General features: G+C 37.2%; 2 protein-coding genes across 2 annotated transcripts; both read left to right on the top strand.

Annotated features, from left to right (window-relative positions):
* Positions 1-10,582: 10,582 nt before the first annotated feature.
* Positions 10,583-13,863, top strand: EAF02_004945 (uncharacterized protein; the record flags this gene model as incomplete). Its single annotated transcript, XM_038900993.1, has 4 exons — positions 10,583-10,595; positions 11,072-11,320; positions 11,377-11,412; positions 11,657-13,863. 4 exons carry the CDS (start codon positions 10,583-10,585, stop codon positions 13,861-13,863), a joined length of 2,505 nt encoding a protein of 834 aa, XP_038759505.1.
* Positions 13,864-16,271: 2,408 nt separating this feature from the next.
* Positions 16,272-16,816, top strand: EAF02_004944 (uncharacterized protein; the record flags this gene model as incomplete). The annotated part of the gene is made up of 2 exons (XM_038900992.1): positions 16,272-16,374; positions 16,728-16,816. 2 exons carry the CDS (start codon positions 16,272-16,274, stop codon positions 16,814-16,816), a joined length of 192 nt encoding a protein of 63 aa, XP_038759504.1.
* Positions 16,817-16,870: the final 54 nt, after the last annotated feature.

The following is a 16,870-nucleotide window of genomic DNA, read 5'->3' as shown; positions in this document are numbered from 1 at the left end:
TGTAAGGATAATAGCCGTTATATCAATATCTTTTAGACTAGGAATAACTTTATCGATTGCCTTTTTTAATATATAAATATTCAAGCAGCTTATTATTAATATAGCAATTCCTGCTGCTAGTAGATGGATATTCATTCTGGTTTTCTAGGGTTTGACCAATCTCCATTTGTTAGCCTGCTCTTGTATGTATGTGTTTGCGTTCGTAAATACACTCAAGTTTTTCAGGGTCTTTGTAATATCCACATAAATACAATTTGGATTGTTACTATTCCTGTTTCTAGTTATAAATTATATTGTACTTTGTAATAATCTAGTTTTAATATTATTTATTATTATATTACATACTTCTTTATTAAAGATTGCTTTCTCTAATATATTATTAACTTCGAATTAGTGAAATATTGTTTTGAACATTTTGTAAACCTTACATTTGAGTTACGCTTACTTATCGAGAGTATTAAATTATACTGTAATAGAGAATCTTCTTGTTGCTCACAGACTTAATGCAGCAACTCTCATAGCTTCTGCACTATAAACACTTGTACTGTTATAGTTGAATAATAAGGGTGAAAATAGTAATCGATTGCGAGTAAACTGGGGATCGGTTGCGATCAGCGTTCTCATAGGGATAGTTGTTATAGTGCTCACACTGTTTATAACGATTGTAACTATATCTGATACTAAAGCTTACGTAGTCGGAAGGTACGGCTTAGTACAATCTAAGCTTGCTGATGTGTTGAATTCTTTTATATATTTTCGTTTAGATAAATTAATTTATAATGGAGAGCTATATAAAATTATTCGAACTATTGAATATACTAGTTTAATTATTAGTAGTAAAAAGAAATTCAAGGTTTATTTAAATAATCAAACAGATCTTTTTTGATTAAAAACACTCTTAGACTATTCAGGGCAAGTATATCAAATTCGAGTAATTAAGGCAGCTAAAATTATTATAACTAAAGAATCTAAAATATCCTTAAATTAAATACCAGGGTATATATCAATTAAAAAAATAAATTAGCAGATAAGCTAGTAAAAGAGGCTATTATTTATTTATTTATTTATAGTGATTAACATCTAATATCTGATCTCTCAAGGGGTATTCTAGACGTACTAAGAAGCGGGCCTACAGGCCGCTAGCGTTCCAGCTGCTCATAATAGTGTAATGTTAGCTAATCAGGGGCTTGTTGCCTTTAATATTCCCCCGCTCAATATTGCTTATGGCGATCCTGCGGCTGTTTTGTCTAAGGGTTTGTGGTTCTGTTTCAGAGGGCCTTGTTTTGTATACTATTCGGGTGTTGGTGGATAATTAGGTCGATCACTGTTGATCAGAAGAGTGCTTGGAGTGTTTATAACTATTCAATACAGGTTTTAGATTGATTAGAGTGGAAAGCTTATCCTTAGGGTATTAGAGTAGATTGGAATTTGTATAGTTTCGTGTAGTTTGAGTATATCCTAATATAAAATCTGGATCTAGCAAGAAGATCAGTAAAGCTATATTATATTCACAGGATACAGTTGATATATACTATCATATTCTATTCAGATTGAAGTTGATTTGGTATAAGTAGTTAGTTGTTGTGTATCTGATTATTGATTGAATATTGAAAGAAATATAATGGGCTTTTCTCAATCCTGTATATATAGATATTCATACTATTTTCGTAATTGAATTTAATATAATAAGCTGCAAAGTTACTATATTCGATCCATATCACTATAAGTCTGTATAGTATTCTGCAAAAAAGCTTGAAGCTTTTCGGCTTTGAGATATTATATACCGATTTCTATATATTATACATTTCGGAGATTAGGCCCCTTTTTTCTTTTTATTATCTGCTCTCGGAACACCAATATTTGGTATATAGAATAAAACGAGAGCTGCTGACTGTAGGGAGGCAGGATAGGTTAGAGTCAAGTAGCCCAGTTATACCCTAATTAGTAAGGTAATCGACTACCTTGTTACCCTCAATCTCAGTATATCCAGGGAATCATTTAATTACAATATCATAATATTGTATTACTTGATAACACTTATAATATACCCATTGAGAGGAGACAGTAGCACTTTCTTGTATTCCCCAGATTACTAAGGTACTATCAATATATAACCATATTCATCCCTGATAGAAACAATCAATAATACTTAGAAGACATTCTAATCCCTGTCACATACCAATTGTCTCAGTATCAAAAACATACAATTATTTGTGTATATGGCTGTAGTCGCTATTGATCTATTACTTGCTGCAATAGATTGTAAAGCCATACCTTATGCAATAATTATATTCATTGTATTATTCAGATCTGTCTGAAAATATAAAATAGTTTTCTTAGGGGATTAAGTTTTATTATTCTTTGAATACTTTTGTAGTATTCTCTTTATTTATATCATTTATTAGATTAATACAGTATTTAAAAAGAAATAAGGCTATAAGAGTCTAAGGCACTTGGTGACAGGAATTGCCTATCCTATTCTTTATAGTTTTGTATTAGGACCTTTCAGAGTATTTATATCTTATTCTTTTTTTTTTAATATACAACTTTAATTGGTTTATAAGTAGATATTGTATATTTATTGTCTAAAGTCGAAATGCAAATCTCAGTCTGGCTTGCTCTAGTGCAACAATTCCAGTTGGGAGATTAGTTTCTATAAGGAGTGTGGTTGTTGGGATTGTTTTGTAGATGAATAAAGCTTCTTGTGCTATATTATGAATCGTTTTGCTGATTAGATCAATATGTTTTTTGATCCCAATGCCAATCGGAATATAGCCTGTATTTAAGTGTTGTTTGTATAGTCCATCGAATCATATTTCAAAGCTAAAAAGAGCAATAGGGAGTATATAGATAATGATTACTTTTTGTAAGCAGACTGTAAATAGTCCATAGGCTATATAAGCTATTAATTGGATATGGGATGTAATATATATAGCTTTTGCGATACACATTTTGATATACTATAGAAATATTAGACACTGATTAAAAAAGATATTAAGCTAGTATAAGATTGGTTATATTCTATTAATAAACTCTAAAGAGATTAATATAATAATTAGGTTCTGATTTATTCTTATGATTAGGTTTGCAATTTTATATTTTTTCGATATATAAAATAGCTCAAACTTTTCCGAAGTGAAAAAGATTTTATTCTGATCTTCTTATTATAGAATATATCAAATAATTTGATAAAGTATATATATATTGTGGATAGATTCTTAAATATGTGATATATAGCTATATCATTAGTATATCCGAAGTACTATACTTTATCTTAATTAAAAAGCTTAGTAAAATAGAGGATATATAGGATAGGGGAGAATAACAATCTCTGGAGAATACCGTATACAATTGGGAAATCCTGTATTGTAATCCCCTCAAGTCTTATATACATATATCTTTTAGTCAGAAATAAATCAACAAGTTATAAGAGTATTATAGGCTAATCCTATTTCTTCATATATTATAAAAGCCGTCTTTTAAGAAGTACATTATAGATATCTTATACATTTATTATTACTAGTATAATCACTTTGCCAACTATTAAAGCAAGCTCAGCATTATGAGTGAAGATAGTTATAAGATCAATATCGGCTTTTTTTCGGTAGTGTTTTACAATGCTGAAGGCTGATAACATTATATCTTATGGCCATCTATATAATTTGACTAGCGATATACCTTTCTAGTCCTTTTCTAATATATAATATCAATATAATCGGTCTTTATGATCTCGGGAACATTCTGTCCTTTTTACTAACCTTGAGCAATATAACTATTTCAGTGAGTTTCCACTTATTAGGATAATAATTAAGCCTAAGGCAGATCGCGAAAATCTTATATATTACACTCTTCATATTAGGCTAGTATATCTTGAAAAAACGAACAATTGCTTAATCAACTCCGGATAATATGCTTCTGACTCCTATTATATATTTTTCCACTTTCTTCATAATGATCATTCTTTTTCATAATAAGATTGTTTGGCAGTCTTGTTTCTGTAAAGGATTGTGCTATAAATCGTCCAATGCTTTGAAATAGTCGAATACCGTTGTAAAGAGTGCTTCGGCTTTTTTCCTAATATCAGTAATCTCCTAGCCTTTGATTATTAGAGGAAAGGCCTTGAGGCCTACTTCTGGGATCAGCTTGTGCTAGTTTATGACTTTATATAGTTTCTGATCATTCTGTATATTGTTCAAGCACTTAGTTTAATAGGCTCGTTTCGATATTCGTATAACCCTTTATAAATTCTACTGGACAGTTGCTATTCTATCAGTAATTCCAGTTCTTCTGATTTGTGTGTATATTCGATATGCCTTTTTATACTCGTTGATTCATTATAGGAATAATCAATAAGATTTGCGGCCTTTTTGTCTTACAATTATTATAAAAGTACTCAGTACGTTTATGAGTCTAGCGATCAGTTTATCAATATTGTAGATAGATTGGAGGTTCGGATTCTGAAGGTTCGCTAAGCGATTGGCTATTATACTTACCAGATAAAATAAATCTGAATTGCATATTTGGATATATGCTTATTTATATTCAGAGATTCCTTTATTTGAAATGATAGTGATTTGAGTAGTGTGATTAGAATTACTGTGTAGATTGTCATCAATTACTGTTATAGCGATAATCAGATTAGAAAAGGTCAGATCCAGAATATATCCCCTTATATATATAAGGGCACCAGGAGTCCTGATATATTCTATTCTCTGTTCAACAATTTATTGTATAAGTATATCATTTTGATTAATAATTATTATTCTAGATTTCCATAGATTATACTTAATATTAAAGTCATTTTCAATAACTATATTAATCTCTAGGACAATCTCTAGTTCAAGTATATATTCTATTATTAGCAAATCGAGTGGGGTGCGATAGATATTGAGGATTGAGTATTCGTTAATATTAATCTAAAGTAGATCTCTGTTTTCGATCTGTTTTATTTATCTAATCTTCAAGTTGTTTTCTTTTTGTATATAGGTAATCACTTGTGACCCATACTTAGGGCTATCAGTCATTCTCTAGGTATTAATCGGCTGGTATTGGTTATATACAATATGATTTTGGGTTGCCGAGTTATTATACAATCAGGGTTTTTGGACACAAATGATATTCATATCAGCCTCTCCAGCAATCTGTAGAAAAATAATATAATTAAAATGTCCGCGTTCCATATTTGCCTATACAATTGTGAGCCCTCTTCCCCCTATTGAGTTCGTATTGATTATATAATTTATATAGAGATAATAATGATTTCATTAGTGTTTGACTCATTCTTCTCGTTTATTTCAGAGTTGGAAAGTGAGAAGGCTTTTTCAGCTATAATTATTATATTATAATTTATTCCTTTATTAGTATAATACAAAGGATTATAGCCTGGGATATGAATCGGATTATTAAAGAAGCTTTCCCCTAATCAGATCCATTTAGATAATTGGTTCACCAGTTACTATTTGTTTTTATAGGTAATAATACAGATCCCTGATATAAGGGGTCTAGAAATAATCATTTAAAACTATTTGATTAATATTAAAGCAGGTGCCTTTTCCTTATATATTTCCTGAGTCTCCCTTCAACCAATGATTCTGATTTTTTTTACTTGTTAGTAAATAAGCCTAATCAGTTTTCTATTAACTAATTATAATATTACTAAGCAATTATTATATACAAATTAAAAGGGTTTTAGGCATTTTGTATATTAAGTATTATTTTGATATTACTTATGAATCTTTTCATTAATATATTTAGTAATCAATTTGCTGTACCTAAAACAGTAAGCTGGGTGATAATATATATATGGGTTATAATATAGCTGGTATCTATTAAAATACTATTATAATTGAGGATATTGTGATTTATTAAGGGACTTTGAGTATTTATTAATATTAAATAACCAGAATGGTTTTACTATCTTCTTGAAACTAATAATCCAATTGGTCCTCCCTATAAAAGGGTTATCCTGTACTTAAAGATTCTATATTATATTAATTCCTTTTTTGTCTATATCTTAATCTCTTTTCGAATAATTATATCTAGAAGTATTATAAATATACCCAGTATATTATAAGAAATCTAAGATATAATATAATTATACCAGATCTCCATAATTTGAGCATTATTTATACCAAATATAATGATCAGCTATATACAATTTTCATTTTGCAAAAGGTTTTTGTATTCTTTTAGTATCTTATATCCCAGGGTTTACTTTATTCTATTATAATAAAGCAAAAGGATCAGTTCGAATCTTAATTTAGGAACTACTTTTATAATCTTAATCACAATTCGAAAGGGTTATTAGCAATCATCTATTACCTATTTCCTATCTTTATAAGGATTGTATAGCTGTTTCACTCCTATTATTCGTATTTCTATATTGTTTTTATTGTTTTGGGTATATTTGCCTTAACACTCTTCAGTACTTAAGGCGCCCCTCTAGTCTTGAGTGTATTAATATAGGATTTAATAATTCCCTTTAGAATTGTTTTTGTGATTGGTATAGAAGTTCTCTATATAGACTCAGCTTATCTTATAATCTTGATTATACTATTAATACACACAGATCTTAGTATATCAATATAGCTTAGTTTTGTTTTGCTTAGAGTTTTAATACATGTATCGATTACATTCGCGATCTTTAGGATTATTTGTTACTTTTTGTTCTTTTTATAGAATTGATTGGTTATTGTTTTGTAGATAGACTATATATCGCTATTTCCATTCGCTTCAATTATCAATATAATTATTATTATTGTTATTAAAGCAATTAGGTTGTGACCCGATGTGCTTGGCAACGCGACAGGTTGTTTATAACCGCATATTGACAATATCATGGTATTGTAAGATTCCTTCAATATGATTTGTTATGCTCCGGATAGATATATAATAATAAAAACAAGTAATTATATATTCTTTAAAGAATGCTTGATGAAAATAGTTTCTTGAAAAAAAGAGACTATTATAATACAATCCATTTCGAATAAAATCAGTTTTGAATTATTAGAAATGATAATCAAAGAATCCTCTCTTAATCAATAGAATTCAACTCTCAATCAATATAAACTCAGATCCAATCAATCGGCATTAACCTATTCAAAACTATTTCCATAGAAAATCGGATCGAAAATTAAGCTACCAATTGGAACCAGTCGAAATACTGCTAGTATATGTCACGGGATCACCTCTGGGAGTATTCAGAAGCTTTACCGCTGAGCTAAACGCCCAAAGACTAGAAGGTAGAACTGGAAGTTCTACCTTACTCTCACATATATAGCAGGACAGGACAGGACAGAAAGGGCTTAGTGTCACCCCGTGACAGTATACTCTTCCAATTGAAATTAGATCACGGATATATCAAATCATATCTATATCGATTCAATTACTCCAATAATAAATATATATACAGTAATATTGAGATACCACAATACCTCCTGATTAGCTGTCCTATATACAAAACAGAAAGAAAAGAGATATTCCAGAATATACCATTATCGAAAATCATTATACAATTCCTATTGCATACCAAAATAGGTATCGAATTAGCTATCAAATTTATCAATATCATCAAAATCACTATAAGGGTATAGCATCTAGTAAGAATTTTTGAATAAAAAATAATAGAAAAAGAAATAATAATAAAAAAGAAAAAAGAAAAAGATAATAAAGAAAAAATAGTTAAGAAAATAAAAGAAGAACTTAACCTCCTTACAATTTCTTGATCGTCAGAATTTTCTTATTATATGTAATACATATAATAAACAGATACTATTCCCCAGCATTTGTTTTCACTTTCCTAATAAGATCATAACCAATATTGTAAATCAAAAAGTTACCTGTTGGGCTTATCAGGCCTAGCCGTCCTATATAGTCTTAGACTGAAGGTGGACGTAAATTCAATCAATCAATCAATCAATCAATCAATTCAATATACTTCCCGGTTGCTTCATACCTATGACATTGTGCAATATTATGTATATAAAGGGTCGTCAAACGGATATAAGCTCTTGTAGATCATAAGCGAGACAAACTTTGAGACTTTTTTAAGGTTAATCCAGTTGACCATGAAGTGTCTACCAGGTAAGATTGAATTAGTTATTACCTTCGCTTCGAGATTGGCGAGAGTATCACATTATGCAAACGGAATATCAAAGTACATTGTTCTATTATTCAGTCTGCACATTCTTCATCGCAGAATTGTAATTACTGCATGAAAGTAATCCGACCACAGCTATCTCAACGCTTCACTGGCGCGGCTGCTGGTCCTCCTCGAAAAGCAAGAAATACCCACGACGCGAAACTCTCCAGCATACATCGGTACCACTGTCGGTAATCTAAGCTTTCATAAGAAATCTAATGATCATGGCTTTCGGCTGCTAATTGGGATATTCTTCGTCCTTCGGTAGATGGAGTGTGCTAAGAGTGAAGGAAACTGGACAAGGACAGCTGCATCAGTATGCACTTGGTACTAGTAATCTATTATTGTGTATCAATCTCAACATGTTGATAGTATGAGATAATGTTGGCAACACATGTCACAGGCTACTCTCCAGGTGCAGTAATTACAAAGTTCCGAGAGGGACCGAGACTGATCTCATCGCTATGGCCACAAGCAACACGGAGCACCATACACAGGTATCATAATCATCATCAAACTGCTTCAAGACTCGTTTGAATCCCAGTTTCGTGAGCTAGAATTGTGACATCAATGTTGCCATGTTGAGGTTCCTTATCACGCTGAAGTATATGTCTGCTAAAAACCTTCCATGGGCCAACTTATAATATTCTGATCGATCTTTACCCTCTCCTGGCTTCCGGGACTGCTGCATACAGAAGTGATAGTAGCTTAACCCTGCAGCGGCTCCATCAATTCTCTACGTGGTGAACGAAGAGCTGATGGCATGCGAGATTGGACAGACGTCTACTCCCAATCCCCCAACCTTCGATTTCCGCAGGATTCTCCATCAATGGCTGCACTTGAAAACGCCACCATCCAAGTTCAACTAACAGGCTTCTCCGCCGCACTGTAGACTTCTCAATTATCCTGCGCTATTGATTCCTCCATGCACATATCTTGTAAACAAATCTTGCATACGCTTGGCGGCCATAGAATCACCAAGACGAAGTGTCGTAGAAGAAATCTCGATGAAGGTACTGAAGAAGAATAGCGAGAGTATCGATGCTGTGATTATCAAGATGGACCAAGGACCAAGACAGCCGATAAAGAAGCTGGAGCGGTATGCCATTCGATCAACGAATTGTTCCAAGAAATAGGCAATCGGGAAATGCTGCATCTCGTGCGCCAATGTGTATGTGAGGAGTTTCGTGCGTCGTCCGTATGTTGTGATGTTGAACTGTGTTTTCGAGGTGAATTAGCATAAGGGCTGTAACAAAGATATGGGAAAGAAAAGAATTATCCCTTCCGTGAGATGAACATGGTGATACTAGATGGGAGACAGGGGCAAAGATGGCAGAAGAGATGATAAACTACCCACCAACCATGCAGATCCATCACAACTAAATCTCACTTCCCCTCCATATAAAAGAATAGGTAGTACCTAGAAATCTAGTCAGTCCATCCATCCATCCATCCAAGAAAAGCTATAACAAGACTTCAAAGATTGCAAATCCAATACGTGAATTCAAGCCACAAGAAGGCAAAAAAACAGACCAAAAGACATGGAGGTGACAGTCCCAGATCCTGATACAGAATTAAATGCCCTTGGTTTCTATGTGATGGACGTCAGTTTTTACCCTCATGCCCTGGTAGATATGGATGTCGCAGATTCAGCAGTAAACATCCATCAATTCCAACAATCTAGATATGTCAGTAGAACATAAACGATCTTCCCCTCAGTCAACAAACAAATATGACAACCTAACCAGGAAGTTCCTTAACTAAAGGTAGAACCCACCAACAAAGAGCTGTGCTACAAATCAGCCAGAGAAGAAAATAATCAAAAACCCATTGAAACTCACCATGTAAGGCCTCCCCATCCCCATCCCCATCCAGAGTTCCAGACTGTGCAGAAACCCCCCCCAAAAAACAAGAAGTTCAAAGCCTACACTAAAAGAAATCTTTATCAACCACCTACCAGAAACAAAAACCCACATCTCTATCTCTCTAACAAAAGAACCCTAGACCCAGCAAATCAGTAAACGTACCAGTAGCCTACCCAGAATATCCAGCATGGTGTACCATCCTCCCCTCCCACCCATAATAAACCCAAGTATTCTCCACAACCTCACAACAAAAACAAAACCACAACCATCCTTTTCTTTTCTCTCAAAGCAACCAAAACAACACAAACATATTCTCAAACAAGTCCCACCTTCTAACCAATTATCCCCACTCCCCAGCCTTACCTCAAACGTCCTTGAAGTCAAAAAACAAGACATCCAAAAAATCAGGCAGACATTTCGAGCTAAGCGACAGAAAAAGGGTCCGGATCTTCCTCATATATTATTTACCTCTTGAAATTTTTCTTCTTCAGTCCCTTCCTCTCTTTTACATCTTCTGTTTTACTTTTTTTTCTTTCACAACTTTGTTCACTACATTATCCACAATATTTTCAACAACATGGGGTCCTCTGGTATGTAAATCTTCTATTCTGTTCTATTATTTTATTTCTATTTCTATCCTATTAGGTCCAAAGGTTCTTTATTATCATGCAATGGTTCAAGTCCAAAACAACAATTGCTTTGATGAATTTAGACCTTTAAGACTTACCTGACAGATACGATTCCGTTCCATCCTCAAGCTATCGTTCCTACACATAGACCGAGTCTTGGTTGAGCGAAATTCATCAAGTGAAGAGGTTCCTGACCATCGATTTATTGATCCTTGGGATTGAAAGGTTGATCGACGATCAAGAACCTCGAAGCTTACCTGCTTGCTCTTCCATGCTCGTTTACGGCAAAAGGGTACTCTGTGTTAGAAACGCGCACCCTGAAACTGATGTTTCGATGTCTGCATTCATTGAAATACCAAAATTTCGGGGAGGTCAACTCACGAGCTACTGAACCTGTCACCTCAAAGCCACATACTAACTTCATATTCTATGAACAGATGAGGAGAGCGTTGCCAGCAAGGCAGATAGCTCAAGTAGCGACGAAAGCTACACGACCGGTAAGAAGTCCCACTTGAATCATGTCCTCACTACCACTGCATGCGCTGACCCTAGACAATCAGCCAGATCTCGATTTGCTAGTTCGGTGCGCTCCGATGACTTGATCAATGGCGATGGCAAGTACATTTATCTCCATCATCATAATGGTCATCTTGCTGACGCCGACTTTTCTAAAGATCAACCCTCATGTAGGTATCCTACCTCTCGTTGAGCTTTTGATTGTCCGTACTGACAAGAATAATAGTTGGTCCTCCAACTCCTACCATACCCGAAACTGTTGGTAAGAAATTCCAAACTTCACTATCGTCCCCCCTTCACTTTTGACACCGCTCGACGCATACCACTTGGCAGAATAAACATTCACTTTCTACCATGGCAACAAAACACGCTAGTGCGTTTATGTTTACCTAAATTACCCTCTGCCTCGCAGCCTCTTCTTTCAAATAATTTCTTTCCTCGATCTGATTAAAATCTTATCTACCCACATTTTTTGATTGTTTAAAAACAATCTTGCTTTCCAATAGCTAATATGAATAATTACGAAGAAGAGGAAATTCCTCCATTTTTGCATCAGATGCTCCACCAAACCGCCAGCGACGGTTTTGGTCCTTCCGCCGAAGTTCCAATGTCTGAAGACAATACGGACAATAGCGAAGACCTTAACCCCTACCTCGCACCCTCCGTGGCCTCGTACCAATCTCATCAGTCGAGCCAGACTAAGCACGCCATGTCCACCACCGTCCCGCTCACCTACGAGGAAGCATGTCGCGAATTAAATGCATACTGCGAGGATAATATTCGAGCAGGATGTGAACTTTCGGAGCGCGAAATTGACGTGATCGCATACGATGAAATAGGCGGCGAAACAAGTCACCACACGATTTTATTGACTCTCAATCTAGACCTAAAGGATTTGATCAATAAATTGCAGGGCCTTATCGACGGACGCGAGCGTGACCCTAACTCTATCCACAGAGGCAAGGGCAAGTATTTGATTCGGCGTATCGACGTTCGTTGTGGTCAACGTGATATGGACAGCTTTCTACCAGCTATTGAAGGCGTTGTAACCGATGCGACTTCTCATGCTTCGCTCAATGTCCCAAACCCATCCGCACAATGGGTGACTTGGAATTGTATCAGCGGCGGTCCAATGAACAACTATTGGGACCTATACTGCACAGCTATCCAACTTGGCGTGGCAGGAAATGTTCCTGTTTTGAGGCTTCATACTGTCAAATGCAGAGACACATACAACATTAGTGACATTGGTCATATCTTTGACGCTGGCGGCTCCAGACACCCAAGAGTCAGACGTTGGTCAGGTGGTAAGCCACCAGGCGGCGGTATCTTAGAAAAGACGACATCTACAAGTGGAGTATCAAGTGGCTTGAACCCTATCGCATCTGCCTTCAAGTTTAGTGCAACTTTCGATGAAGCTGTCGACGCTTCGGATCCTCGACCACCCACGACAAATTACAAGGGCAAGGGCAAGCCCGTCGATTTCCAAAGCTCTAATACTGATGGTCTTTTGCATGGAGGCGAATATAAAGGTGCTGGCGAGAATGTCACTGTTGATACCACTACAACTGAGTGGAAGAAAGCTCCTATTCCAGACTGGGATAGCTTGCCTCCCGCTATTAATCATAATCCCGGTGGATATCAGGCAAAGCCAACTTCTTGGACATATTGGCAACGAATTGGCGGTGATCCGAAAACACACAAGGAGTTCCCGCTGGGCCATATCCCCTATCCTGTGTCATCAGATATTGACCACTGCGATTTTCTTCCAGGAGAGCCAGTTGACATGAAAACTTCAATTGCTTCTGCGATGAAAGCAATTGCGAAAAATGAAAAGCCAATTATGCCAAAATTGAGCGCTCAAGAACAGGCAATTCTCGATGATATCGCAAACCAGACAAGAAAGGAGTTTAACAACGCCAGAGGTTTTGATCAGGAAGATGATGACATTTTCATCCCAACTGCCAATTCAAACTGGAATCCCAATGGCCCGAAGAACCAGCTTACAAAGGACAAAGAAGCTGCATCGGGTTTGACCAGCATGGCCAACATTCCCGCAAGATATCAAACCCAAGCAGCCGTTTCTGAAACCAGGCAAGGACCACCATCATATGTCACCGCGTACTACGGTCGCCCAACACAGCAAAATGCAATGGCTGGTAACATGGCTGGTACTTCTTCAGGTACAATGTCTGGTACGGATGCTTCTGCTAGATTTGCATCACCACGTGCCACCCAGAGCAAATCTACATTCCCATCCGGTGGTCGGGCAAGACCTTTCACACCCAGTCAGATGACGTCGTTCCAAGCAATAAACGCTGGAAGTAGACCTAGCACACCTACCCTTCGATATGGTGGCAGTACTAGCTCGTTTGCAATGCCAAGCACAAGTATTGGTTTCAATGCCCCTCCTAACACCATCTCTCGCAGTCGGCCATCCTCGCCTGCAAATTTGAGTCAGATCACGGACCAGCTATTCAATTTGAACATGGCCAACCCCCAAGGACAATCGCGCGGTCATAATAACCAATTGTTTGTTCCAAATTCTCGATCATATGTCCCAGAATTCGGAGCAAATCAAAACACCTCGAATGCCCAGGGTCTTGGTAATCTTTCACAGAATTCTGAATGGAACTTCACCCAGGAAGAGACCAAGTATCCTTTTGGATACAATTTTGAGTTTGGTGGAAGTGGAGGCAATGGAGGACTCTGATTGATGGAATAGCGTGGTAATTTTGTAGACTGGATTTGTACCGGTCGGCTATGATGAATGGTTGGGATGTCCAAATTGATTTCTGGTAATAGCGTGGCTCAAGGAGACTTCATTCGAATTTTTCTAGGAGAAAGCGATTTCGGGGTCTATCATCGGGGAAGATACTATAGTTTAGGCTTCAGAAGCATCAATCGTCCAATGGCGGAGATGTGATCCTTCATCCACCATTCAATCCAGCGTTTTTTACTTAATACTTGCAAATATTCATGTGATCAAGTGCCATTTCTGAATAAATATGCAGATACTGCTGGGATAAAAACGCCATCTTCCCCGCAGATGGCTCACAGCTTTGCATTAACGTGAGGGCAATTATCGAGAAAGTCTGCTCGAAATCAAACTGCTCATTGCCGAGGACTAACCCAATCGCATAAACTGCCGGGTGGGGTGTGGGATCTCTATTTTGTACCGCAAATCATTGATAATTGGTGCAGATCTTAGATCTTTTCGATGACATGCAGCGACGAAAGGCATTTCACAGGTTAGGATGCTGAGCAATCAGCTGAGATTATGTGGTAGTATCTGTAGAATACCAATTTGCCTGGCCAGAGATTATTATCTGAATACAAGAGATCAAAATAGTAACGAGCGGGTCGTATGCACGAAGCGGGCCTTGGTGGCTATCCCAATGGTCTGGCTTCTGTTCTGTTGGCTGGGTCAATGAGCTGGTGCTTGTAAGAAATACACCATTCACCGAGAACGAAAATGTACGAAATTGTAAGTATTGTCACTTCGCGTATTGCAAGACCAGTTGACTTCACCTTATGTACTGCCGAGGATATGTACCACTAATATAGCAGCAACATTCAACCCATATTGGACTTTGAGTTGTGGTAGAATTGATTTGGGCGGGAGGAGGGCTCGATGAAGATCATCAAGATAAGAGACCTGCAAAAGCAGTGGATATAGTTGTTCATGAGAAACGAGCAGCATGTGCAACCGCAACACCAACGAGTCATTCGGTTGTGTGCCTCCGCAGGCTGTATGCAAGGTTATAGATATTGGTACCGATCATTGGGAGATATTACTCGCCCCTGAATAATTCTAGTATGCTCCAAATGTTCGACGACTGCAGTCGCGTGAAGTGGAGTGAAGATTCTAGGTAATCATGACGACGTTGATCCTCTTTCTTGGCTTCCCTCGTTCTTCATTGCATTTGTATATAATTATCATCGCATAGTCGTCATCGGAGAGAGTCGAAGGTGTTCGTACACTACGAATGTGTCCTCAACAGGTTGAGGAGTGATTTGCGTACTCCAATCGATGGATCATAACTATTCGTCAAGTATGCATCCGCGAAAGGAACTAATTGATTGGATTCAGAGAGGATATTAGTCCGGTTCCTTGTTGGACGAAAGCCACGAATGCGAGTTGGAGTGGTGGATGAATTGGAGTTTGATGATAAATAAAAGACGGTGGTTGAACTCAACGGTAAACGTGTCGGCTATTGGTTAATTGCGGGCATGCCGCTGAAATGCAAGGATAGATAAGGTTACATACATGCGGTATTGTATGGAAGTACCGTACACGAACTCCAAACCCTTGGAAATTTTGCAATCTTCTCATACCATTGCAGATGGAAATGGAAATGGGAAAGGAGTCAACAGAGATGATTATAGACCCGGGTGTATTATCATATTCAAAGTGTCGAGTACCGTCGAATGGCCGAATACCTTTTCTCAGTCCAAACCTCAATGATAACCACCTATCTAGATATTCCCCCCTACCTGCTCTCGAGGTACTCCCTCACCAATCTTTATATACGAATACATTACCCAATGTGCATCCCCCCCTATACCCATATCCATCTATCACGTAGCTTTGATGCATGCCCCATCCGAACCATCACCATATTCGTACCTTAAGACTTGCTTGGAGTAGAATCATTACATTGCCACCTCCCTATCAACAGGTACAATGACCAAATGTATGAGTAGGTATTGACGAACAATCCAAGGCGTAGGCTTGTATGAGTTGCATTCCATAGTGTTCGGTATGCACGTTCGATGGTGGATGTGCTCAGATGTTTTACTCAGCGCTAGGCACAACAAGGAAAGAGAGGTGTCCGTACATCATATATAGAAACACATATTGTCGGCGAGCAGACGACAGATGGAGAGAGTGTGATTTTCAATCTATTCATATTCATTTACCGCTGTCACCGCTTTCATAGGACCCCATGAATGCCATATCCGGAGTACATAGGCGTGGCGTGGAGAACATCCTTCCAAGGGAATGGTCTAGGATCCGACAAGTTCAATATCCCAGACCCGAAGTAGATTGGTTTCGCCCTTATCGTTGAATGGAAATCTTTCTTCGAACGTGCGTCTGCTCGTGAATTAATACTTAATATGCACCGCAACCTCACATCTGGTCCATATTCTCTCTCCAATTGTCCAATTGTATCATATAACGGGGGTGTTGACCAAGACGCAACTGCCAAATACATACACAGTACGTACCGCGAATCAATTGCAACCCCATACAGCTCACCGAATCGCGTGGGAAGGCTTGGAGGCCGAGAATCGACACTCCCGAGCGATCTCCTCTTGATTTGATCCAGCTGACAGGAATAATCGGAGTGTTAGTTGTATCTAGTCAGGTAGTAAGCACCAATTGACGCTTACTAATACAGGTGAGTAAGAAATATTTATATTTGCATATTCGCCTCCTTTCCCTGCGCTTGACTCAAAACTTCCTCTGCTATTGGTACCTCGAGCCCCAAGTTTCCATGAACTAGTGGATTATAAGCAATACGTGAGTAAGAAGTCTTTTGCTCACATTCCATACCAAACATTATGATGCAGAATCAATATCTGGAGTCGTAAGACAACTACTGGGTATTTATAAATACACGGCGATGACAGGGGATCTGGTCAATGGATGTCAAGGTTAATTATATTGCAAAAATTGTGGTAGACTACCTACTACATATAATAACTTAAGACAC

The sequence above is a fragment of the Botrytis sinoallii genome (genome assembly GCF_014898435.1).
Source record: "Botrytis sinoallii strain Bc 23 chromosome Unknown BSIN_007, whole genome shotgun sequence".
NCBI classification, from domain to species: Eukaryota; Fungi; Ascomycota; class Leotiomycetes; order Helotiales; family Sclerotiniaceae; genus Botrytis; species Botrytis sinoallii.
This window is presented reverse-complemented; position numbering and strand designations above follow the sequence as displayed.